Genomic DNA, 26,799 nt, shown 5'->3' with positions numbered 1-26,799 from the left:
CTCAGTTGTTTGTAGTTTTGTGGCACAAAAGCTACTTTGGCTATATTGCACCTAAGTTACTCAGTCTATACATCTAATACCTGTTGACTTTCAAATATCTAGATGTAGGTTAACTAAGGAAGGATTGGGGAAGAGGAAGTTAATAAACAAATTCATCAAAGTAGGAAGATTCGTAGCGCCCTCAGCCCTATATTGTGGGCAACAATATCTCCCTTAGAATTAAAAAACATATCAGTCGTTAGTGGAATCGGTACTTTACTACGGCTATGAGGTGTGGACACTGAAAGAGGGTGACAAAAAAAAAAGCTCAGGGCCCTAGAAATGGACTATCTTTGTCGGAGTGCTACAATTTCTAGGCTAGAGAGGATTACAAATGTGGAAATAAGAAGACACAGATGAAGATATTGAATGAATGGGAAATAGGAGGCTGAAATGGTTTGGACATCTTCTGCACATGAATGAAGAGAGATGGCCTAAAATTATATATGAGTGGATACCACAAGGGAACAGAAGGCGAGAATGCCCTAGAAAAACATGGAAGGAAGGTGCCCTATCAGCCACGAGAAAGAGAAATTTGAAAGCTAAAGATGCCCAGGTCCAGCAACTTTGAAAAATGGGAACGACAAGGTGGTGATCTGTCACTTAAAGTAGATCATAGACAGATATACTCAAAGTATTACACATATGCACAGAAAACAACAATGAACTGCATCTGCTGACTAATTAGACTTGCTCTTAATTGTGGTAAAGCTATTTGCAGTTCCCAGTTTATTGGAGTTTTCTGTTAGTGCATTCTAAGGCTAAACTCCATTATTTGGGTACAACTTGTTTCAGTGTAGTGGGCATGGAGTGATTGTATGGTCAAGTTCTGTGATTGGGTGAATATTGTGAAGACGTTTTCTTTCTGATTGTTTTGTGTCATCGAGGAGGAGGGGCACTTAGCTTGGGTAGGATGTTTATCCCTCCATCCCACTGTTTTAAAATCTGAAAACGAGTTCTCGATTTAAAAACAGCGGCAAGTGGGGGGATAAATACCCTAGGCATATCAACCTAGGGCAGTGGGCAAGGAAAGCAGAGTGCCCCCTGCCAATCACTGCTTTATTCCTGTCCATTTGTTGAAATATGGACTGGTACCCAAGATCTGGAGTTTTATCCATTCTAATTATAAAGAGGCAGTAAACTAACTTACTGCATTTGCGATAATACCAATAGCTGGAATTCTGTGGGGTTTTACATTATTATGGTGAAATGTGTTTCCCATTCAATGAAATCTTCAATCATATAAAAAACATAAATAAATTTTCAGAATCTTTTCTTCATCCCTATTTTTTTAAGCTCTGTAAACTTGTCTCACTTGTGCATCACATGTTCGTTGTTATTGATTGCTTTTCTTTTTTACTGTTTTAAATTTTGCAATCCAAAAAAAAATGTCAACGAGCAGAAGTATCAATCAAGCAAACTTCATAGCTTGTCAAGGTAAAGTGCTATATTTACTGTAATATTTATTTATTTGAAATTTAAGATGTTTAAACCTGTGTTAGCAATATTACTGGGTTTCTAACTTTTTTTGGTTTTTTACTTACTACACTGACCATTTTTTTGAGTGCTCTGCCCCATCCCTATTTTTCCCATAAGCCCTGTTGTTTTTAATGAACGAAATACCATAAAGCAGAGGTTTTTAGGAACACATGTACCGCATTATGGCAGAACTGACTGTACTTAAATCAGATAATGGGAAAATATTCAGACTTTTATCCAAGTGACTTGACAATTCCTAGGATTTAATGGATTTTGGGTTTTTAAAGTAACATACAGATATTGGGGGGGGATACACAGACTAGCAGATTAACAACAGCTGCAGGCAGAAGTGAAAGTGATTCTTGCATTGCTTCTACTGGAATGTGCAGCAGCCCAGAAAGCAAAGGGAAGAGAAATTTCAAGGCCTGCCGTGGGTCATCATGGGCTGTGTGAGGGTAACTAATAGTAAGAACAAGAGCATGTATACTTGCAAGCGCACCAATGCTGGGGCACAGTAAATAAATTTGATGAATTTTAAGTGCTGTTCAAGTCATCAAATACTGACATTGTGGGGATATCAGAGATGTGGTGTCACTGAGACACAAGGGTTGCAAAATTTGAAAAAGGGAATACAATGTATATAACAAAGACAATGTATAGAGTATGTGTGTGTGTGGTATGGGTGTTTATTGGCGCATTAGCTGCTATGGCTATAGTGCGCCTGTGTATAGAGTATAGTGTTACAGGTCTTGCGAGCCCTGGGAGTTCCCCTAACTCTGAAATGATCTTTTGTGACACAAAAGACACTCTGTAAAGACCAGAAAGTTTAGTTTGTATAGTGTAGCATTAGCATTAGTAGAGGCATTTGATGCAAGAAAGCAACCTTATGTAGCATCAGCCAAAAAAAAAAAAAAAAAAAAAAACCACTTCCACTTCACCCCTCTGTTCGTTCAAAATACCTGTCCAGCTGAGCCTTAAACTTATTTAGGCTATCAACTTCCACGACAAGGGATGGAAGTCTGTTCCACCAACCAACCACCCGCTGGCTAAAGGCAAATTTCCGCACGTCTATCCTACATCTGTCTTTCCTCAATTTGAATTTATGCCCTCTCAGGTGATTATTCTGAGTGAGAGGAAGAATCCCATCAGCATTGAGCATGCTCAAACCATTCAAGGCTTTATACACCTCTATCAGATCACCTCGCTGGTGCCTAGTCTCCAGACACTGTAATTTGCAAAACTTAAGCCTTTCTTCGTAAGAGCACCCCTTTGTTCCATTCACTAATCTTGTTGCCCTTCTCTGTACTCGTTCCAGCAGCTCTACATCCTTCTTGAAATGAGGCCTCCAGACCTGTATACAGTACTCTAGGTGTGGCCTGACCATTGCCTTATACAAGGGAATAATCACCTCCTTATCCCTGCTAGAAAAATTCCTATATATCATTGACAATACACCATGAGCTACTCTTGCAGCCCGTCTGCACTGCACTGCTCAGAGAACTTCATATCTGCCTGCACAACCGCTCCCAGGTCCCTTTCATTCTCTACCACTGTCAGTGTAGTACCACAGAGTTGATACATTGCTCTGGGGTTGCTGTTTCCCATGTGTAGTACTTTACATTTGTTAATGTTAAACTTCATTTGCCACCTCTCAGCCCATCTGCTGAGATGAGATATGCTGTAGTGATGTAGATCTGTAGTGATGAGATATGCTGGTCTGTTGTTCATCTGGCCTCTTTGCTGTTGGGCCCTTGGGAGGTCAAGGTCCACTGTTTCCTATTCTTTACCATGTGGAGATGGGCCAAGCAGTAGGGTTGCAAAAGTCTCTGGCAAGGTAAACCACAGAGGTTTGCCCAGTCAGAGAGGGTCACCAAAAAAAAATTTTTTTTTTTTTAAATTGGAAATGAGTGCTGGGGAGGGGGGGGGGTTACGGTTCAAATCTTGGAGCAAGGGAGGGAAGAGGAAAGAGATGGATGGTAGGGAGGCTTCCATGAAGAAACAGAAGAAGGATAGAGGGGGGATACCACTGCTGAGGCAAACCACTCTCTATGAGGAAGTGGGGGAATGTTAGAGTAGTGATAATGTTAGGGGTGGAAAGACTCACCAAGCGAAAATGGGAGGGGGGAAATGGGCAGAACACTTGGTTAAGAAAATGGGAGAATAAAAGTCACAGGGCCAGTGGGCCCCACTTGGGGGGCGTTTCGTTGCCATTTAGGTATTTTCATTCCACACCAGCCAAACCTGCTGAAGCCAGTGTCAGCTGCCCACACCATGCCATGCCACGAAAAAGAACAGCATCATGTAAGCAATGGTGGAGAGAAGGGAGGCTTCGTGGAAAAGTTACTCCCACTGCAGTCAATTTGAGAGGAGCACCTGTCATGCAAACTAAATTCACAAAACACACTCCATCATGCCTGTCATACTACATGTACACAAGACTTATTTTTTTAAAATAAATATATATATATATATATATATACAGTAAACCCTCCCTAATCTGGTTGCAGTTAATCCGGATTGAATTATTAAAAATGCTGTTCACAGTTGAGTACTTTGAAAGACACATGGGATTAAGGAAGGCAGATGAATCACTCTGACTGCGCAGAGAGAGATGGAGCATACATTACATTATCTTGCATGTTGTTCAATATCATTGTTGACTCTGAGTTGGACGGATGTTATTGCTTATATTGCTTCATTTGCGTACTTCTTTATACGTAATATGTACATAAGTTAACATATTTTATGTAATTATGGGTTCTAAAGAATTGAAAAGTGAAATTAAAAAAAAAACATTGCTTTAACTATCATTAACAAGCTCAAAGAACAACTTGAAAATGGTGATCCTGAGGAAGAAAAAAAAAATGCTGAAGAATTTGGTATTGGCCAACAGACTGTGAGATATTAAAAAACAAAAAGAATCTATAAAGAATTGTTTTAAAATTTGATGTGGAAAGTGAAAAAAGCAGTGTATCAAATAGACAGACATTAAAAAAGCCAAAAGACGTGTTGCTGGAAGAAGTTGTATTTAAGTGGTATTCACAGCAACAATCAAGTGGCATTGGTGTGCAACGCCAGCACCACCTGATAAATTTATAAAAATACAATAGGTGGATAAATGTATTGTCTTTTTATATTTCTTAAATAAAGGCTGTACAATAATATTTTTAATTTATTTTCATCAGCACTACCTAAATTCTATTTATTTATTTTACATATTTATACTTTTAGTTTTTGTTCTTTTAAGGCTACCTTTTGCTTCACTAATCCAGATTATCTTTTAATCCGGATGACCTCTCCTCCCCAATTAATCCAGTTTAGCGAGGGTTTACCGTATTACATATATTCAGGGTGCATACTAGTAAGACAATACAGCTTTCGCTCTCCCAATTGCCTTGTTCCATTCTTCATCTTGCACACTGCCAGATCATATCACCCTGAATAAACAACTGTACACACTTCATTTTATTTTTAGATATATATATATAACAAATCACACACGTTACACTCATGGCCAAGATCAGTCATACCACAATTTCAGAAATAACATATATATATATATGTATGTATGTATGACAAATATTATAATATATATGTATATTATTATGTATGTATGTATATACATATATACACACACACACACACACACACGTTATTTGTGAGGATTTTGTTTAAGCAATTTGCAGGTCTAGAATACTTTTACCTCCACATTTTCTCTGACACGATGGTACAAATAATAATCATCCAGTTTATTTAAAAATTTTGTTTCCCATGGTGAGTTTTATGTCCAGGGCTGTTACTAACATGGACGAGAAATTGAGCTCCCGGATAACCTGAGCACTAGCTTTATATATTCTGAGCTATTAGTGTAATATAAGGGAAGGAGTGTATTTGTATCCTAATTACCTACCTAATTTCATCTCCCATTAGCTAAACAGCCAGGCAATGCCTTTTAACTACAATACACAACATTTACATATATATATATGCATGCATATATATATATATATACAAGGTGATTCACTACCAGTGCGACAAACTTGCAGGTGGTGTAGGGGGCACAAAGACGAATCAGAATATAATAGCATTGCAGGGTCCGAAATGCCTTCGTCATGCAGTAGAGGACGTTGAACGGGAGGTCGCGTGAACAGCGATCCCGCTGGAAGTCAGCATTTGCGAACCGTTTCTGTTGAAGAAACCAAGTAGCAAAAGTCCTCCGGAGTGGATAATCCGCAGGCTCCAATGATTGGATGCGTTGAAGATGGTATGAACTCATTTGGTTTGTTGACAGTATCCTCCATACAGTGGATTGGGAAATACCCAATTGTTGGCCTATCGCTCGAGTATTCGTAGTCGGATTGCCTTCTGCAAGACATAGGACATTTTCCTCATTATCTGGCATCCTTGTCATTCGCTCTCGATTCATGGTACCTATTGTGAAACAACCAGTCTCACATGACCTTCTGTGCACACGTGCGAAAATCGTATGACGAGAAGCACGCCTGTGTGGGAAATGTTCCTGGTACAAGCACAGAGCGGTGCGCCCATTACAGTCTGCAGCTCCATACGCGAGGTGCATGTCGGCCAGTTCAACGTTTGAATACTCGTCCATCCTACTGCCTCAGGAACCGGTTTGCAAATGCTGACTTCCAGCGGGATCGCTGTTCACACGACCTCCCATTCAACGTCCTCTACCGCATGACGAAGGCATTTCGGACCCTGCAATGCTATGTGATTCCGATTCATCTTTGTGCCCCATACACCTACTGCAAGTTTGTCGCACTGGTAGTGAATCACCCTGTGTGTGTATATATATATATATATTTTGTGTTATTATTATTATTGTTAATGTCTAATTGATTATTTTTAATTTATCGCTTGCTACGTTAATGCCATTGCCCTGTGGCAATTGGACTATTATACGTGCTTGATGTATATTTTTTATTTTGATTGCTTAGATTACTTAAATTTTTCTGGTATCTATTTTCTATAGGGTATTAAGGTGTATAATGAACATGAGATTTAGTTAGCGTTTTTAGTCTAACCTATTCCTGGGGGTCTGTAATGGTATTAAATTATATAATATATAATGAATTTAGTTTTAATTATAATTATTTTAACATTAATTAATCATCATATAATACTAACTAACTAACATTCCCTCACCTGGTCATCTGGTCAATACCAACTCATGTAAATAACAATTAATGTAAATAACAAACCAACTCATGTAAATAACAAAAAACAATGCTTGTAAATAACAAACAACCAAAACATGTAAGAATTTAATTTTCACCACGGAGTCAATTAAAAACCGGAAAAAAAAAAAAAACCCGGATTCAGCCCCACCCCGGCTGACGTAGGAATCAGCCCACTCACCGGATGACTTGCAAAAACATCACCCTACAACAATATCGAGCAACAATAGGCGCGGCTGTGCACTCAAAAACCAAACCAGTGATAAAACAAACAATGAGTAGGGCAAACCCCTCATTTACAGAAAGACCACCACCGGACAGATAAGTATAACTCCACTCGCTTATTCCGATAATTACCCGTTGGGCTTTGTTTCCCCTCTACCAGTTTGCCGAATCCGATGTTAAGATAAAAATACTTTCAAAAATTAAAATTAAACTAAAAGACAAATTGAAATAAAAATATCCATATTCAATTAATTAAATAGACTTAAAGAGCAAAATAATCTCACTGTTAAGGCAAAACTGGTAAGGAGATAACAGAAACGGGTAATTATGAGACATTCCTTTAAAACTGGCTATCGATCCACTCAAAGCCCCCGATGAAGTAGCGGGTAGATGACCAGGTGAGGAAATGTTAGTTAGTTAGTATTGTATGATGATTAATTAATGTTAAAATAATTATAATTAAAACTAAATTCATTATATATTATATAATTTAATACCATTACAGACCCCCAGGAATAGGTTAGACTAAAAACGCTAACTAAATCTCCTGTTCATTATACACCTTAATACCCTATAGAAAATAGATACCAGAAAAATTTAAGTAATCTAAGCAATCAAAATAAAAAAAAAAAAAAATATATATATATACACACATACAGGGTGCACAGAAGGTTACGTGAGACTGGTTGTTTCAGGAGAGGTACCATGAATCGAGAGCGAACAACGAGGACGCCAGACACTGGGGAAAATGTCCTACGTCTTGCAGAAGGCAATCCGAGTACGAGTACTCGAGCGATAGGCCAACGATTGGGTATTTCCCAATCCACTGTATGGAGGATACTGTCAACAAACCAAATGAGTTCATACCATCTGCAACGCGTCCAATCATTGGAGCCTGCGGATTATCTACTCCAGAGAACTTTTGCTACTTGGTTTCTTCAACAGAAATGGTTCGCAAATGCTGACTTCCAGCGGGATTGCTGTTCACGCGACCTCCCGTTCAACGTCCTCTACCGCATGACAAAGGCATTTCGGACCCTGCAATGCTATTATATTCTGATTCGTCTTTGTGCCCCCTACACCTCCTGCAAGTTTGTCGCACTGGTAGTGAATCACCCTATATATATATATATATATATATGCAAATAGATGATAAGTGTATATGTACGAGTGCTGACCTGATAGGTGTAGTTACAATGGAAAAAATTTAAAAGTGCCTGAAAAATAAAAACAACTTATAAAGAATGAATCCAGAGTGCACAGGCCTCTGTTTCTGTTATGATGTATATGTGGCGGGCAGATAACAGAGAGCAAACGTATACATCACACCCAACCCAACAGAGACAAAAAAGAAATAAAAAGCAAAACAAATTAAAACTAAAATAAATAACAAGTAAAATGCAAAAATTAAGCTAAAGTTATAACCAGTCAAAGAAAAAATAATAGTAATGAATAACAAACCACATGACCTGAATTTTAACAGAGAAAGCGAAATATCAGGATGAAAGAAAATAGTCAGGATATGACAACTTACTGTTAAACTGAGTGAAGAGAGCGTAACAGGACTGTAATGGAGACCAAAGAAGTAGGTCGACAGTTCCCAGCATTTTCGCTGGTTTCTTTGTGTCATTTTCGAACCGTAGATGATCGCAAACGTAGCTTATAGAACAGAAATCATTTTTCATAAATCACCTTTCAAACCGTTGACGTGCATTCTTATGTAAATAGCTGGTATAAAGAAAAGGAGCTTGATCATTTAAACTCATCTGCTCCGCAATTGGAGAAATGTTCTGTTGTACATAATTAATACTCACTTCGAGTACATTATTGTTAGATGAAGCGGCATTGCTGGTTGAAAGGACTGCTAAATCCCTTCTTTTATGCAATCTCTATAGTCTTTGTTGTTCTCACACACTCATGCTACCTGCATCTTTATTTTGTTAGGTTGCTCGATACTCTCGACAAGCTCTGCATTGATTTCGGCATCATTGAACACAATGGCTATAGTAGTGTGGCATCATATTGGGACTAGTGCACTTTTTGGCCTGATTAAGAGGCTGCCCCAATTATGCAAAGTGTCGTGTAAATAGTTAAAAATAAGAGTGGAGCCCCACTTTGCAGATGGTTCACTATATGATCAAATCACGTTACGATACCATAATAAAATTCCATTCATTATACAATATGTATTAAGTGCCAGTCATTGTGATCATGTTTGCAAAGTGAATTTTAATTTTACAGGGTGTACGAAAAGTCCGAAACTAATTGGAGAATTCTTGTCACCATGCGAGTGACAAACCCATAAGTATCAGTCAATATCTGTAAAAGAAAATTCCCCATTATAAGACATTCTGATTTACCCTTAAATCTAAATGGGACCATGTCTCTAATATCTGCACAATGTCTGCATTTGATGACTTGACCAATACAGTGGACCCCCACTTTACGATTGGTTTGCTGTACAATCAAATTACTTTACGATGGACTCTCCATAATAAAATACCGTTCACCACACAATATGCAGTAAGTGCCAGTCATCTGTGATCACGTTTGCAAATTGAATTTTAAATCAATTAAACAATGATTCTAACAGCACTATTAGGAGAATTATTATCCACAGGCTATAAAAGTAAAAATATAAAACACAAATTGACACTTTACCTTTCCAATTAACAAAATTATATGATACATGAAAAACAAGAATATTTTCCACAGGTTAGCAAAATAAAATAAATTTACACTTACTTACATAGCTTAATTAATATTGTAATATGTACATACTAACAAATGATACATAATAATTGATATTTCTGTTCAATGACAAGGGTTATGTCTAGTCTGTTGTGCAGGATTGTCTTGTCCATTATTATGGCATGGTCCCAGTACAGCTTGTGGGTTGGGGTCTCTAGTACAGCCTGGGGTTTGTACTTGTAATAGGGTACACTTTCTTTGATCAACTGATATTTCCTCGCTAGCTACTGATGTATTATTCTGGCCACCTAGTCATGTCTACGAGTGCACTCTCTCTGGGTGATCACCTTGCATCCTGCAGTGACATGCTGGATCATTTCTGAGGCTACACTGCACTGTCAACATGTATTACCTGACACTCTGGACTCCTTTGTGATGTATTTTCTATAGTTCCTGGTATTGGTTACCTGGTCTTGGTTAGCAAGCATAAATCCTTCAGTCTTGGGGAAGAGCATCCCGCTCGTAAGCCATGCACTGGAAGCCATTTTATCTATGTGGTCTTGATGGAAGTCATTTTAGTGTCTATCACACCATCACAGAGTGTCTTCTTTGTCCATTTTTCTAGCTTCGTTTGTGCCATCTGGGTGGAAGGTGACTTGAGTGGGATATTCTGCTTGTCTATGTTCCTTATGGCTTGGTAGAAGGCTGCTGTGTTTTTCTGGAAGTAATCCTTCAGGTTAGCTATTGCTGTTTCCTGATGTTCTATGAGGTCTATCAGGCCCCTTTCTCCCTCTTTCTGGGCTATTGTCAGTCTCTCCACAGCTGACTTTGGGCAGTGTTGGCGGCTCTTGGTCATCATCGTCCTCATCTTTCTCATGATATCCTCCAGCTCAGTGTTAGTCCAATCTATGATCCTGAAGAAGTATATTAGCACTGGGACTGCATAGGTGTTTATGGCTTTAACTGTGTTCCCTCCATTCAGCTTTGCTTTGAGCAGGCTCCCAAGTCTCTGAAGGTATTTTTCAGTCACACAAGCCTTGATTTCTTTATGCTCTAACCGTTGAGCCTGCATCATTCCCAAGTATTTGTAGGTCTCTCCCCATGTCATGGCTTCAATCACTTTACCAATCTGCAGCTGAGCTGAAGGATATCGTGAGAAAGAAGAGGTCGACTAATTTCTCCTGATGCAATCTGTGAGTCTTGCATTTGTCTAAGCCACAGGATCCCAATCTTTATAAGCTCGTGTACCGGTCAACCACATTAGTATCCTATGACATACTGGTGTGTTAATTAATGAGTATATAAGTCTGTTTTGAAAAGTCACATAAATAATTAGGTAAGCCAAACAGAGCTATTCTACTAAACACAGCAAAACATTTATTAATTAAAAAAATACAATTTATAAATGAGGTTTTTATATTTTCACATAACATGTGGTTTAAACATTTTCCTCTTTACTTGAATTTTTTTTGTTTCTGTTTTGAATGTCTTTCGCTTTTACTAGTGAACAGATATCTGGATTGATTAGTGTCAATTTCAGTTGAAGATCTGATTCAATATTCATCAAAGTTTTATATTTATTTTTCATTGCAGTCATCACTGAAAATCCAGCCTCACACAAGTTAAGTCGAATTAAATGGCATTAAAACTTTCAATGCCTTCTCAGGGAGTAGGTGAAGGCATTGAAGGCCACATCTCTTTATCTCCTGTCTTAGGTTTGTGTACTTCCTCATTTTTTTCCCGTGGGTTTTCTGCAGGTTGCAAGTGTTGGGTACCGCTATGTTAATCAGATAGGTAGCCTTTTCCTCCTTGTCCACAAGGGTTATGTCCGGTCTGTTGTGTGGGATTGTCCTATCCATTATTATGGCGCAGTCCCAGTACAGCTCGTGGGTTGGGGTCTCTAGTACTGCCTGGGTTCGTACTTGTAGTATGGTACACTTTCTTCGATCAACTGGTATTTCCTTGCTAGCTTCTGATGTATTATCCTGGCTACCTGGTCGTGTCTACGAGTGTACTCAGTCTGGGTGATCACTTTGCATCCCGCAGTGATGTGTTAGATCGTTTCTGAAGCCAGGTGGCATCGTCGACATGTGTCATCGAACACTCCTGGCTCGGCGATATGTTTTCTATAGTTCTTGGTGTTGATTACATGGTCTTGGATGGTGAGCACGAATCCTTCAGTCTCGGGGAAGAGCGTCCCGCTCATGAGCCATGCATTGGAAGCAGTTTTATTTATGTGATTCTGATGGAGATCATTGTAGTGTCTTCTCTGCCCATCTTTCTAGCTTTGTTTGTACCTCCTGGTTGGGGGAGGACGCCTCGCTTAGGTTGAGTGGGATATACCTTGTCTATCTTCCTTATGGCCTGCTGGAGTGCTGCTGTGTTTCTGGAAGTAATCCTTCAGGTTAACTATCGTTGTCTTCTGTTGCTCAATGAGGTCTATCAGGCCCCTTCCTCCTCGGGCAATTGTCAGTCTCTCCACAGTAGATTTCGGGTGGTGTTGGCAGCTCTTGGTCATCATTGTCCTTGTCTTTCTCGTGATATCCTCCAGCTCGGTGTTAGTCCAATCTATGACCCCAAAGGAGTATGTTAGCACTGGGACTGCATAGGAGTTTATGGCTTTAACTGTGTTCCCTCCATTCAGCTTTGCTTTCAACAGGCTTCTGAGTCTCTTGATGGTATTTTTCAGTCAGACAGGCCTTAATTTCCTTGTGCTGTAACTGCTGAGCCTGCATCATCCCCAAGTATTTGTAGGCCTCTCTCTCTCTCTCTCTCTCTCTCTCTCTCTCTCTCTCTCTCTCTCTCTCTCTCTCTCTCTCTCTCTCTCTCTCTCTCTCTCTGCCATGGCTTCGATCTCTTTACCAGTCTGCAGCTGGTAGTTTCGGTTGACTAATTTTCCCTGGTGCAATCCGTGGGTCTTGCATTTGTCTAGACCAAATTCCATCCTAATATTATTGCTGAATTCTTCGGTGATCTGGAGTAGTTGCTGAAGGTGCTTCTTGGTTCCCACACAGAGCTCGATGTCATCCATGTACATCAGGTGGGTGAGGGTGTACACATTCTTCTTTCCTTCTTTGAGGTTATATCCGTACTTGCTACTTTTCTGCATAGTGGATAGTGGGTTAAGTGCTAGACAGAATCACAATGGGCTCAGGGCATCTCCCTGAAAGATTCCTCTCCTGATGGAGATTGGCCTGGTTGTGATGTTTTTGACCTTAATGGTGGTACTCCATTTCGCCATTGTTTCTCCTAGGAAGTTTATCACTATCGGATTGACTTCGTAGATGTTCAGCACCCCTATTAGCCAGCTATGAGGCACGGAGCCAAAGGCCTTGCAGTAATCTATGTAGGCTGTGTACATGTTGTGCCGCTTCTTGTAGGCTTGTTCCATAACTGCGGCATCTATGGTTAATTGCTCCTTGCATCCTTTCTGCTGTTCGGCCATTATGTTCTGACTCTCCAAGTCTGATATCTTCCTGGTTATGCAGCTGGTCAGGATCTTGTACATTGTTGGGAAGCAGGTGATTGGCCTATATTTCGCCAGGTTTCTTGTATCTTCATCTTTAGACTTCAGATATGTGATTCCTTGAGTGAGAAACTTTGGGATTTTCTCTGGATGCCTTATCATTCGGGTGAACTGCTCTGCCAGGTGCTTGTGAGCTTCTTGTACCAGTAGTTGTGGACTTTATCTATTCCTGGAGTTCGCCAGCTGTGAGAGTTCTTGATCATCTGTTTTACTTCTTCCCGAATCTCCCACCCTCTCATTTCTAATGTTCAGCTGTTATGTCTTACTTCCCTGCTCCATATGTTTCCCCAGAACTCCTCAATCTTTTCTCGGGTGGTCTGTTCCCTTCTTTCCTGTCTTCTCCGAAATTCCTGTAGAAGTCTCTTTGGTCCTCGTTGAAGATTCATTTGTTTATTTTCCTCTGGGAGCTCTCTTTGTATTGGCGTAGTCTCTTGCTGAGTGCAAGGAGGTTCTGCTTCAATGTGTCCAAGTACTCTCTTATTCTCTGATTTTTTGTCTCATGTTTGCTGTGAACGCTGTCTCTCTTGAGGATGCTCTTCACTTTTCCAATTAATTTCTTACTCCTATTGCCCAGCTGGTCAATTCACCTATCTTGACTCTTAATTCTTCTATCTTCTGCTGAAGTCTTCTTTCCCAAGCTGGGGGTTCCTTCTGTTTTCGGTTCTTCTGCTACTGGTCTCTCGCTTCTCTTCCATTAATTCTCGTGGCTGCTACCGCAGCACAATACACGGCTGTGTGGATGGCCTCCAGTGTTGCACCATTGCTGTCGAAGTAATGCAGTATTATGTGCTGATTGAGGTGGTCTGTGACTCTCCACAAGGTTCTGTTTGGCCTCTGCTTCGGTATCACATGAGTCTTTGTGGGGTCCATTCCTTCGAATTCTGTTAGGGCCTTCTTCCACTCGTCCTGTATTCTGGATATCACGACCTCGTCTCTTTCCATTTCAGCTGCTGTGCGTTGTATTTCTTCTTGCTCTTCCTCCTCTGGTTCCGTATTCTTTATCCTTTATAGTTGATCGCTCACATTCTGCTTGATTTTTTCCAAGATTTCAGGAGCTATCAGATTCTTTGTGATGATAGTCCTTCTCTGGTCCGCTATTCACTGTTCGGTGACCTAAATATCCGGGAATCGTTCCAGCCACTTGGTATGCAGTCTCGCCGTGTAAGTTGGCATATCGGTCTCCATCCAGCTTCGCTATTTCATAGTATGCTTGCATGATGTATGTATTCATTTCGATGCTCCACTTCATGTGTTGGCGTTTTCTCCCTTCCTGGGTGATCACTAACGCCTTTGCACAGGAAGCACTTCCAGATGGTGGGGCTGGATGTGCAAATGCATTAGTGACCACCCAGGAAGGGAGAAAACACCAACCTTGGGAAGGTAGGTCACTTGGAGCAACTTTCAAGATGTTTATTTATTTATTATTATATATTATTTATTTATTTATTTATTATTAATTAATTTATTTATTATTATTATTAATTAATTTATTTATTATTATTATTAATTTATTTATTTATTTATTAATTATTAATTTATTTATTTATTAATTATTAATTTATTTATTAATTATTATTATTTATTTATTAATTATTATTAATCTGCATCATTTTGTTCAGGTAATAGAAAACTGGTGAAGATGCAATTGTCCTGAAATGGTGGTGATGATATATAAAAACAAAAAATAAAATAATTATATACTAAAAAAAAGTTTATTATTACATAATTCAATATAATATTTTCAGCCAAAATTATTTGAAAATCAAAATGATTTCAAAACATACCGGAGGTAATATCTCCAAGTCTCTCTCTTTTGCTTCTCTAAGTAACTGTTCAGCAGTAATTTGTATCTCAGCTGGAGTTTTGTTTTTTACCTAGACAGAATAAAAAGAAAAAAACATTCAAACAGTAATCTGGGTTCAGTTCCTTTAAGCTAGTGTGAAATCAGTATATCATGCCTGTGCATGTTCAAAAGCCAGCCTGGCAAACGAAAGAGGAAAAAAAAGAATCCCACACCTCTGGTGAGACTAGCTAGCTCAGTCCCACTTGAAAATAGAACCAGATATAAAATATCACTAAGTGCAAGTAATTCAATACTGATTTAGTTGGTATTACATTTCATCCTACAAAATGATTATATACAGAGTCGTCAGAAAAAAATTATTCCAGTTTTAACAAGAACATTTCTTTATGAATTATGTTAACCATTTTTCTATTTTCAAGTGACCCTTGAGTACTCCTATAGTTTTATTTTATTCCCATATTTTTATTTCAAATTAATGTGAAATTAAAAATTTAACACTGCAGCACATTAAAAAGAAAAGTAGCAATGTTTTCTATATATCAATATTGTTTTGCATTAATCAGAATTATGATCAGTAAAAATTTTCAGTTTAGCTGATGCAAACTACATGAAGTTAACATAAAACAATGCTAAGTGGAATGAAATCTTTGCCCTTAAAGGTCATCAACAAGCAAAAAAAAAATTTTAAATCTAGAAATAAACAAACAAACAAGCATTAGTAGAGGCATATGATGCAATAAACCAAAGCTTACATAGCATCAGTCAAAAAAAAAAACCCCTTCCCATTTCACCCACCCATACACCCCAAAAGTTTGTTTAGTTCTGCAATTGAATTTATTTAAGCTGTCAATTTCCACAATGACAGAGGGAAGCTAGTTCTGGTAATCAACCACCTGCAGGCTAAAGGCAAATTTCTGCATATCTATTCTACAACTGTCTTTCCCAAATTGAATTTATGCCCCCTCAGGTGCATAATCTGAGCAAGAGGAAGAATCTCATAAGCATTCAGCTTGCTCAAACCATTCAAGGCCTTGTACACCTCAATTAGACCACCTCACAGGTGTCCAGTCTCCAGACACTGCAATTTGCAGAACTTAAGCCTTCATTGGTAAGAATTATTCCACTCAACAATCCCGTTGCTCTCCTCTGTACTCATTCCAGCAGCTCTACATCCTTCCTAAAATGAGGCCCCCAGACCTGTATGAAGTACTCAAGATATGGCCTGACATTGCTTTATACAAGGGGATAATCACCTCTATCTCTGCGAGCAAAATTCCTGTATATCATTGACAATACCCCATGAGCTACTCTTGCACCTGTCTGCACTTCCCAGAAAACTTCATATCTGATTGCACGATTACCTCCAGATATTTTTCATTCTTCACTTCCCTGATTGTAGTACCACTCTGTCAATGTTCAGTTGCAACCTCTCAGCCCATCAGCTCAACCTTTATAGATCCTATTGCAGTAGCATACTATCATTAACAACCCTGCCAACCTTTGCAGTCATCTGCAAACTTGGACATTAAGCCTGATAGACATTCATCAACATCACTGATAAATACAAAAAACAACAATGGGCCCAACATCGAACCCTGGGGGACTCCACTAATAACATTAGTCCATGAAGATAAGTGTCCATGGATTACCACTCTCCATCTTCTCCCACTCAACCATCCATTTATCCATAGCAGCAACTTTCCCTTAATGCCATAAGGCTCCAATTTGTCAGTAGTCTGCCATGTGCAACAGTATCAAAAGCTTTCCTAAAATTCAAGTATATGATATCAAAATTATTTTTTGCATCCAATTCCTTTGTGCCACATCATAGTATCCAATGGGATTCTTCCTCTTGCTCAGATTACACATCTGAGGAGGCATAAATTCAAATTTAGGAAAGACAATTGTAGAATAGATACGCAGAAATTCGCCTTTAGCAAATGGTGGTTAATAGTTGGAACAAACTTCCATCTGTTGTAGTGAAGGTCAGCAATTTAAATAAGTTCAAGGCAGAACTAGACAAATATTTGGAGTGAATGGATGGACGAAATGGGAAGGGTATGTTTTTCAATTCCTACTATTAGTTCACACTCTCCCTATATATATTTATATATCTTGTTCAAATTTTCAATCGTTAATAAAATACTTTTTATTCATCCACTCAAGTTCAAATACATTTTTTTAAACTTGTAGTGGATGACACTTGATGTTAATACAGTTTTTTCAAATATTAATTCATTAATTAAATTTAATTAATTAATTTTAGTTTTATATGGGAGAAAAAAATTTCTCTTATATAAGATATTTAGCAGGATATAAATTTAGGAATAAATACCGTCAGTAGCGAAGCGTGTAGATCGCTGGAAAAAAATTTCTTTTTCAGATTCTTTTTTCATTCTGGGTTCTAGTCTGAGTCAAGGAGGGAACAAAATGGAAAATGAAACATGTGAATAAAAATAATAGTCCAACACCATATATAGAAAGGAAAATGGAAAATTGCAAGGAAATTCGCTTTCTATTTTGCCACTTAATATTGTGATTCTGTCATATGTATATACATATTTATATTAAGTGTAATTATTTAATAAAAAGTAACTAAAATAAAATTTTTCTTTGTTGACCTAAGTAGGAATTGACTTTAAAAAATTTTTTTTATATTACTTGTTTTTTTGGCTGATGTTATACAAGTTAGGTTTCTTGCATCATATGCCCCTTACTAATGCTAATAGAGAATACAAAGAGCCACACCTCTGCTCAAGCTGGGGGAGGGGGGAAGTTTTTTAAGAAATCAAATCGAGTGGTAAGGTGTTTTATTAAAAATATATATATTTTTAAATATTATTCATTAATACTGAAAAAATGTAATTAGGTACAAATTAATGTGACTTTTGCTGCTAAACTTCTTGAGTCTCCAACATCAGGCGAGTATGCTGTAATTTTCATCTTTAAACATGCTGAGAGATCTGCATTGTTCAGATGGTTTCTTGATTTATTTTTAATATAGTTCATGTTCGAAAATATTTGCCACAGAAATACGTCAAACAAAAAACTGAGAGAAGATCAAATGCAAATATTTTCAAACTTATATACGTGTTCGGTAAGCTACTGCATGATTCGAACACAATTTGGTCTTGCTTTTTCAACTTATGTATCATCATCGATTTGTGTAGAATTGCAAGGGCAGCCTTTTGCCTTGCCTTTACAAATCCTCAATTTGTTTTAAGGTATTTCAGTCTTGCACTCCACATGGCCTTGATTTTTAAGTCCTCTAACTCCATTTTAAATTGTGTTTCACATGAACTAACAGTTAGAGCTGCAGTTACATGTTCAAAGAGCCACATGCGGCTTGTGAGCCACAGGTTGCAGGCCCCCAAGGCAATGGTTAGGCCAGTGGGATGAAAACTGTGGGACGCGACCGCCAGAGGGGTCACGGGATAAATTAAAGGGGTTGCGGAAATTTTAAAATAAATTTATTTTTGGTGTACATAAAAGCTGAAACCTGTTGTTAAAATTACTTTTTCAATACTATAGGTGTAGAGACCTTGCTACTCAAAGTCTGAGATATGAATGAATCTACTGCATCGGTAATACGCCTTAATTTGCTCACTGACTATAGACACACAAAAAGCAGCTGACTAGTGCGACTTCTCAGTAAGTATTAATACTTCTCAGTACTACTCAAACTGAGTAGTACTGAGAAGTACTACTTAATTAATCCCTTTTTTTTTTTTTTTTTTTTTTTTTTTGGTAGTTGTTGGCGCATTGACTTCTGTGGCCATAATACACCTCTCAAGGTTTTTGCAGTACTTTGATCCAAGCCCGAGGCGGGATTCGAACCTGCAACCTTTGGGTTGCCAGAATTAATCCCTTTAGTGTTTCCTACGGCACAAATTCGTAGCACAATTTCCTACGGCACAAATTCTCAAATTGCCTAAAGGCCAGAGGTATGAATGTGCAGTAGCAGTAAATATAAATAGCAAGTGTGTTGCATGCAAGCTTTATTCTGCTTCATAATTTGGTGCATTCTCCTTGCTGCAATAAAAATGATTTCAATTATGCATGGAGAAAAGTACAGCAACGATTTAAAAACCTTTCCTCTGTCCAGAGACACTGTCTAACAGCATATTGCAGTTGTCGCGAACAACATGAAATTCAATTTGTTAAATCGATTGAGAGAAAGTCCAATTTTTGCAATACAGTTAGATAAATCCACAGATATTTCAAACCATGCTCAACTTATTGTACAGTAAATACCCCCGCTATTTGCAGGGGTTATGTTCCTGAGAAATGTCGCGAATACCGAAAACTGAGTTATGGCTCCCATAGTAATAAAGGGATTCCGTTCCAGAGTATGAAATATATAAGAAAAACTAGTCTAAAATTTTGTCTATGTATGTATTATATGTACCTTCATAATATGACTATGTACATAGTGAAATGCAAGCATATGGCATCGAAATGAAAATAAGAAACAATTTAATATTAAATGTAATATTTATTAGAAATTTCAAACAAATCTTTCAAACCAGCATCTTTGCTAGCTAAAAAAACTTATCCCACCAGTTTCGCTAAAGTGTTGATAAAGGAGTTTTGCCTTTTCACGAATGATGAGTGAACTTAACGGAATTTTATTTTGAGTTCGGTCTTCTATCCACAGACTTAAAGCTTTGTCCATTTTTTCTAATTTAACATCACGAGTTACAGAGCAAATTTTTGAAGCAATTAGCGCGTTTTCACGGACACTACAGCAGATTTTTTCTTCCGATTTTTTGATTGATCGTACCGTTGACTCATTGATTTTATGTTTTGCCACTGAGGAGACACTTTCACCATTAGAAATTTTATCTAATAACTCAATTTTATTCGCTAATGTCATCACCTTCTTTGATATTTTCACATTTCTCTTGTTATTCGTAGCCATATTTTTGTAGGGGTTAGAAAGAACTTGTCCACAATAAAGTCACTTTGTTCCGTTAACACACTCGAAAAAGTCTGTTTTACACTGCAAAACGGTAGATTTATCATTTTTGTAAGCATATCAATTTATAAATTGATAAATTTATTCAATTTATAAGCATATAAATTAAAAGCAAACAACGAAACCTTCCATGACAAGCGCATAACACATACTGAACAAGGATTAGCGAGAAACATCCACGCTCGCGATTTTGTCACCCCTCTTTCGCCCACCCACTGAGCGCTGTTTTGACTGGGAAAGATAATTTTAGCCACGCCCATGTTTTTTATGGCAGAAAACATTCACGGCGCTTTAAAATTCACATTTTTTTAGGTTTCATTTTATATTAAATCGGCGATCGCGAATACGTGAAACCGCGAATAGCGGGGGTTTACTGTATATGTAAGATATCAGATACTGCTACGAGGAGGACATTTTGGAGGATTTTATATTTTGCAACACTCTGGAAGGAAGAACGACGAGCGAGAAGTTTTTTGATGTTATAAATATTTTCTTTCAGAACAAATGATCTAACTTGGAACAACTGTGTTGCGATTTGTACTGATGGCTGCATTAAATAAAGGTTTAAAAGGCAAAATAAAGGAAATTGCTCCAAATAGTTTTTAATCACTGCATTATACATAGGGAAGCATTAACAGTGAAGGAAATGCAAACTGATTTGCACAAAGTTTTGGAAAACTTGGCTGCCTTGTTGATATATTTGAAAAACAATGTTTTAAATTTAAGTCTTCAAGGACAGGGAACAAATATATTAATACTCAGAAGCTCTCAAAAATAAACTTAACCTCTGGAAAACTGAATTTCAGCATAATAATACTGAAATGTTCCCATGTTTTTCTGATTTTGTTAACAGCAATAATATTGACATTTTACAATTTAGGGATGTCATTGCCACCCACCTAACAATGACAATTAAGAATTTTTCTGGACGATTTGATGTATCTCCAGAATAAAAAAGTTGTACAAAAAGTTGTAGTTTTATGTGCATTATGTGCTCTTTTCAAGACTACTTGGGAAAAATTTTGGCTTTCTCTTCGAGATGAGCATCCAGAATTATCAAAAATGGCAATACAAACATTGCTACCCTTCGGGTCTGCATATTTATGTGAGGTTTGTTTCTCAAAATTAACAGCTATAAGAACAAAACAGCATTCCAGACTTGATCCAGAAGATGGCATGAGATTAGCAATTTCAAATATTGCATCCAAATATGATCAGTTATCCAGGCTCATTCTTCTCATTAATTGTTTTGTTTTGTTCATTTTTTATTATTGTTTTGTAATCTTAATTGAAGGACAAGAATTTGATTTACTGTTTTTGCTGAATTCGATTAAAATATAAACAATTATTTTAATGTGTAAATTAAAAAGGAAACAATTTTTTTTTTCTCTTCTCAGTGCTCAAATAAAATTTTCTACTACATAATTTATAAAATGCCATTTTTATTCTCTAAAAATCTTGTCATCCTCCCCCAGGGTTTACATTGAGGGGGTGCGTCAATTTTATATTTAATAAAGGGGGTCGCGAGCAAAATAAGTTTGCGTTTTACTGGGTTAGAACATGTCTTGAATACTGCATACAGGTCTGGAAGACTCATTTTAAGAAACATGTGGACCTATTGGAATGGGTGCAGAGAAGAGCAATGAGATTGGTGAGTACTCTTATCAAGAAACACTTTAGTTCTGCAAATAACAGCATCTGGACGCTGTGCAACTGCAAGAATATCTGAAAGAAGCATTCAAGGCTTTGAACGAATTGAGCAGGTTGAGCAAATGAGCTGAGAGATGGCAACTGAAGTTTAACATTGACATACGCAAAGTACTGCATATGGATAGCAGTAACACCCAGAGTAATGAATACCAACAGTTCGGTACTACACTCAGGGTAGTGGAGAATTAAAAACACATGGGGTAATCATGCAGTCGTATATGTAGTTTTCTGAACAGTGCAGACGGGCTGCAAGAGTAACTCATGGGGTCTTGTCAATGATATAGAGCCGACCGGGCTAGCCGAGTGGGTAAAGTACCTGCCCGGCAACCCAAAGGTCGCGGGTTCGATTCCCGCCTCGGGCTTGGATCAAAGTACTGCAAAAACCTTGGGAGGTGCAATATGGCCACAGAAGCCGATGCGCCAACAACTACCAAATCAAAAAAAAAAATCAATCAATGATATACAGGAATTTAGCTAGCAGGGATAAGGAGGTGATTATCCCCTTGTATAAGGCTTCATTTTAAGAAAGATGTACAGCTGCTGAAACGAGTACAGAGAGTGGGCAACGAGATTGGTGAGAGGAACAAAGGGTTACCCATACCAAGAAAGGTTTAAGTTTTGCAAATTGAAGTGTCGGGAGACTAGGCACCTGCAAGGTGATCTGAATGAGGTGGTAAGGCCTTGAATAGTTTGAGCAAGAACACTGCTGATGGGATTCTTCCTCTCGATCAGATTACGCACCTGAGGAGGAATAGAATCAAATTGAGAAAAGGCAGTTGTAGAATAGATGTGCAGAAATTTGCCTTTAGCCAGCAGGTGGGTGATTGCTGGAACAAACTTCCAGCAATCACTCACATTAAGCTGTCAACGTCGTTGTGGACGTTGACAGCTTAAATAAATTCAAGGCAGAACTAGAGAAACTTTTGGAGTGAATCGGCAGGTGAAATGGGAAATTTTTTTTTTTTGTCTGATGCTGTATAAGATTGCTTTCTCATACAGCATCTAATTTCTAATAATGCAAATAAGCTAAATTTTTAATGGTATCCTTACTCTTACTCAGATAACACATAAGTCAACATAAAATTAGGCTGGTTAGTCGGAACATATGTGCAGAAATTTGCTTTCAGGCAGAGATACTTGACTGCTGTAGCAAACTTTCTTTTGGTATTATGATAGTTTCTTGATTAGACCAGGGTTCGAGCCCGTCACCACCAAATACGGAGGATGCGGAAAGGTCAGGAAAGGACCACCGCATATTCCCGGAGCAATATGGCCTTAGTTGCTAATCCTCCTAAAAACCAAACAACAAACAAACAATTATGATAGTATATAGCTTGTATAAATTTAATGAAAAATTATGATGTGGGAAATTTTTTTTTTTTTAAATTTATTTATTTTGGTTGGTGCTGCATAGCATTAACATTAGTAGAGGCATACAATGCAAGAAAGAAAGCTTATGCAGCATCAGCCAAAAAAAAAAAACGCTCCCATTTCACCCCACCCTCCATTCCAAATACCTGTCCAGCTCAGCCTTAAATTTATTTACGCTATCAACTTCCACAACAAGGGATGGAAGTCTGTTCCACCAACCAGCTACCCGCTGACTAAAGGCAAACTTCCACACATCAATTCTACATCTGTCTTTCTTCAATTTGAATTTATGCCCTCTCAGGTAATTCTTCTAAGCAAGAAGAAGAATCACATCAGCACTGAGCATGCTCAAACCAATCACGGCTTTATACACCTCAATCAGTTCACCTCACAGGTGCCTAGTCTCCAGACACTAATTTGCAAAACTTAAGCCTTTCTTCATAAGAGCAACGCTTTGTTCCATTCACTAATCTTGCTGCCCTTCTCTGTACTCGTTCCAACAGCTTTACATCCTTCTTAAAATGAAGCCTCCAGACTTCTATACAGTACTCAAGGTGTGGCCTAACCATTGCTTATACAAGGAGATAATCACCTCCTTATCCCTGCTAGAAAAATTCCTGTATATCATTGACAAGACGCCATGAGCTACTCTAGCAGACCATCTGCAGTGCTCAGAAAACTTCATATCTGCCTGCACAATTACCCCCAGGACCTTTTCGTTCTCTAGCACTGTTAGCATAGTACCACAGAGTTAATACGTTATTCTGGGGTTACTGCTTCCCATATGTAGTACTTTACATTTGTCAATGTTAAACTTCATTTGCCACCTCTCAGCCCATCTGCTCAACTTTTCTAGATTCTGTTGCAGCAGCGTACTGTCATTAGCGTCCTTAACATCCCTGCCAACCTTCGTATCGTCTGCAAACTTGGACATTAAGCTTGATACAACATCATCAATATCATTTATAAATACAGAAAACAACAATAGACCCAAAACTGAACCCTGAGGGACTCCACTAATAACATTAGTCCACGTTGAGCAGTGTCCATTAAATACCGCTCTGTCTTCTCCCACTCAACCATCCTTTTATCCATAGCAGCAATATGCCTCGAATGCCACACAGCTCCAATTTGTTCAGCAGTCTTAGTTAAAAGTAATTAACTAATTCACACAATTAGTTAATTCACCTCTCACATTCCCCTCTCTAAATAACTCATGTGTGAATGTAGATGCAAAATACTCATTTAGTTTGTTAGCCACCTGAGCAGGATCATCAACAATTGAACCATCAATATCCAGTGGACCAATCTGATTCATCCCTTTCCTTCTAGAGTTTATAGGTAAAGAACTCTTTGCTGTTTTTCTTTGCATCCTTTGCCAAAGATTTATGATAATCTGCCTTTGCCTGCCTAATCTCCTTGTGATTTGGTTACAGACCAGCTTATATCTATCATAGGCTTCCATGTCACCCATTAATTTATATGCATCCCATGCATTTTTTTTCTCTGCCATGTCTCATTAAGTCATCTGATATCCATTTAGGCCTAAACCTTGAACAATATTTCTTAGTTGGTATGTAAAGCCTAGTAGCTTTCAGGATAAATTCTTTGAATGCTACCCATTTTGAATTTGCTGTTGGTAACATCATCAGTTCGTCCCACCATACAGAATTTAAATACTGTCTCAGACCATTATAATTGCCTTTACGAAAGCAATAACCCTTCCCTTTACCCCTGATGGTAGTTACCTCTGAGTAAATTCCACTTCAGTACACTGTGATCACTGCCATCTAGTTGTTCCTTTATCTGCAGATTCTTAATGCATGAAGAATCACCACTGATAATCAGATCAAGAGTATTACTCCCTCTAGTTGCCTTATGAACATGCTGATGTAGAAAACACTCATCCAGTAAATCCACAAAAGCCTTGCTAGTGTGTGAGTGACCAACCCACAAATTCCAGTCAATATCTGGACAATTAAAATCCCCCATTATAAGATTCTGATTTCCTGGCCCACTCTATTTCCCTGTACAGTTTCTTATTATACTCATCACCTATAACACACTCATACTCTCAATTTTGATCTCCCAATGTCAAATCACTTTGTCACACCAAACTGTCTTGACACTGCACTGTCCAGCCATATCGACTGGCTTCACTTCATTGGATTTTGTGTGTTTCTTTACTAATAGCATAACCCCTCCTCCCTTCCTATCCTTTCTGTATACATTGTACTCTCCAAATTCCAGTTCTACATTCCTTATATCTGTGTGACACTACGTCTCTGATATCCCAACAATATCTGCCTTTGATGTTTTGAGCAATACCTCAAATTCATTTACCAAACTTCTAGCATTGGTGTATATGGAAGTATACATGCACCTGTTTCTATTCTTAGCTACCCTAACACAATCCATGTGTTTACTTGTACCGCAATGACTCCCAGAAGCTTGATTCCTTCCATCTATGTCAATGCTAATACTAAAAATATATACATATATCTGTTTGGTTTTTGCAAACCGCTCAACAATTTTATAATCAGTTCAATTCATTCAAACAGTCCACTTCCACAACACGTGATAGTTTCATAACTCCCATTATGGTCTATTTTCACGGTATTTATGACTTGAACAGTGCTACAAATGTTTAAAAAAAATAAGTAACCGTACTGAAAAATAAAATAAAAGTCATACCAATTGTTATTAAAACAGAAATGTATACGACATTTAATCGAAAGCAATGCATCCTCTGCTTTTTGCAGTAGAGACACCACCGTATTGGATTCTGAGCACACAATGTTTTGCCCCACATCTTACAATTCCATGTTCATGCATGACGAGCAAAACTTTTCCCCTGCCTGTTATATTATAGCAAGTCAGTGCGAATGAAGTTAAAATCCATTTCTTTTCACAGCTGTATATTCAATCGTGAATCTACTATACATATGCACCAAGCTCCCTAAATTCGGGAGGTGAGCCAAAAGAGGAAAAAATAGAGAAAATTACATTTAAAAAAATAATAATAAAATAAATTACGTTGCATCAGGCCCAAGACTGAAGTTTCATATACTATGCATAGTAATTTTTAAAAAAAACCGTATATTTATTTACTAGAAACTGCAAAAAAAAACTGAATACACACCTTTGCAACTTTCGGAATTTTTTGCGGTTTTGTTGCACCAACATTCGCCATGATCATATACCTTTTGACTGGATTAAAATGAAGATCAAATACTGACGTACAGTTAAAATATATGAAAAAACAGGATTACCAAAACCACATACTATAGCCACACAGTTGCAGCATATCTTAGTACTGTACTGAATGTTTAAATTCTGCACGATATAGTAATATCACTGAGTAGCAAGATACAGTGCACACGCTCATAGGCGATAATGTTAATTTTTATTACATGTTAAAACACATAGAAAGTGGCGGTGCCAGTATTGAACAGGCCGAAACGTTGCGAAGAGTTTTGTTATTGCAGTAGACAATACATAGAATCACTGATTATTAGTATTACATATTCATAATTAATTATTGTGTCAATACAAACAAAAAAAAACTAATAAAGACGGAAAAATAACAAAATAACATATTCAAAAGAAGAAATGACGTCAACTGCAGAAAAAAGATGTAATAGCCGTTTGGCAATGTTCAACGAAGCATTTCATATAACTTTAGTTCAAATCTACTTTACAATTGCATTTTTCTTTCGATTCTTTTTTATTATCCCTTCTTACACTTTAAATGCATTGGTAAATTATGCAGGTGTTA

General features: G+C 37.8%; 1 protein-coding gene across 1 annotated transcript in view; it reads right to left on the bottom strand.

Annotated features, from left to right (window-relative positions):
* Positions 1-26,293, bottom strand: part of LOC150084641 (crooked neck-like protein 1) — a 213,898-nt gene extending 187,605 nt beyond the window's left edge. Inside the window, exons 1-2 of the mRNA XM_090375381.1 lie at positions 26,164-26,293; positions 14,943-15,032 (exon numbers count right to left, since the gene is read on the bottom strand). Of these exons, the coding sequence (XP_090231507.1) occupies positions 14,943-15,032; positions 26,164-26,220 (147 nt within the window). The 5' untranslated portion in view covers positions 26,221-26,293. The remainder of the gene's footprint in view (positions 1-14,942; positions 15,033-26,163) is intronic.
* Between the last annotated feature and the right edge of the window lie 506 nt (positions 26,294-26,799).

Source organism: Mastigoproctus giganteus, chromosome 6 (assembly GCF_048544385.1).
Source record: "Mastigoproctus giganteus isolate SK-2022 chromosome 6, ASM4854438v1, whole genome shotgun sequence".
NCBI lineage: Eukaryota > Metazoa > Arthropoda > Arachnida > Uropygi > Thelyphonidae > Mastigoproctus > Mastigoproctus giganteus.
The sequence above is the reverse complement of the archived record's forward strand: the minus strand, read 5'-3'. Positions and strand labels throughout refer to the sequence as shown.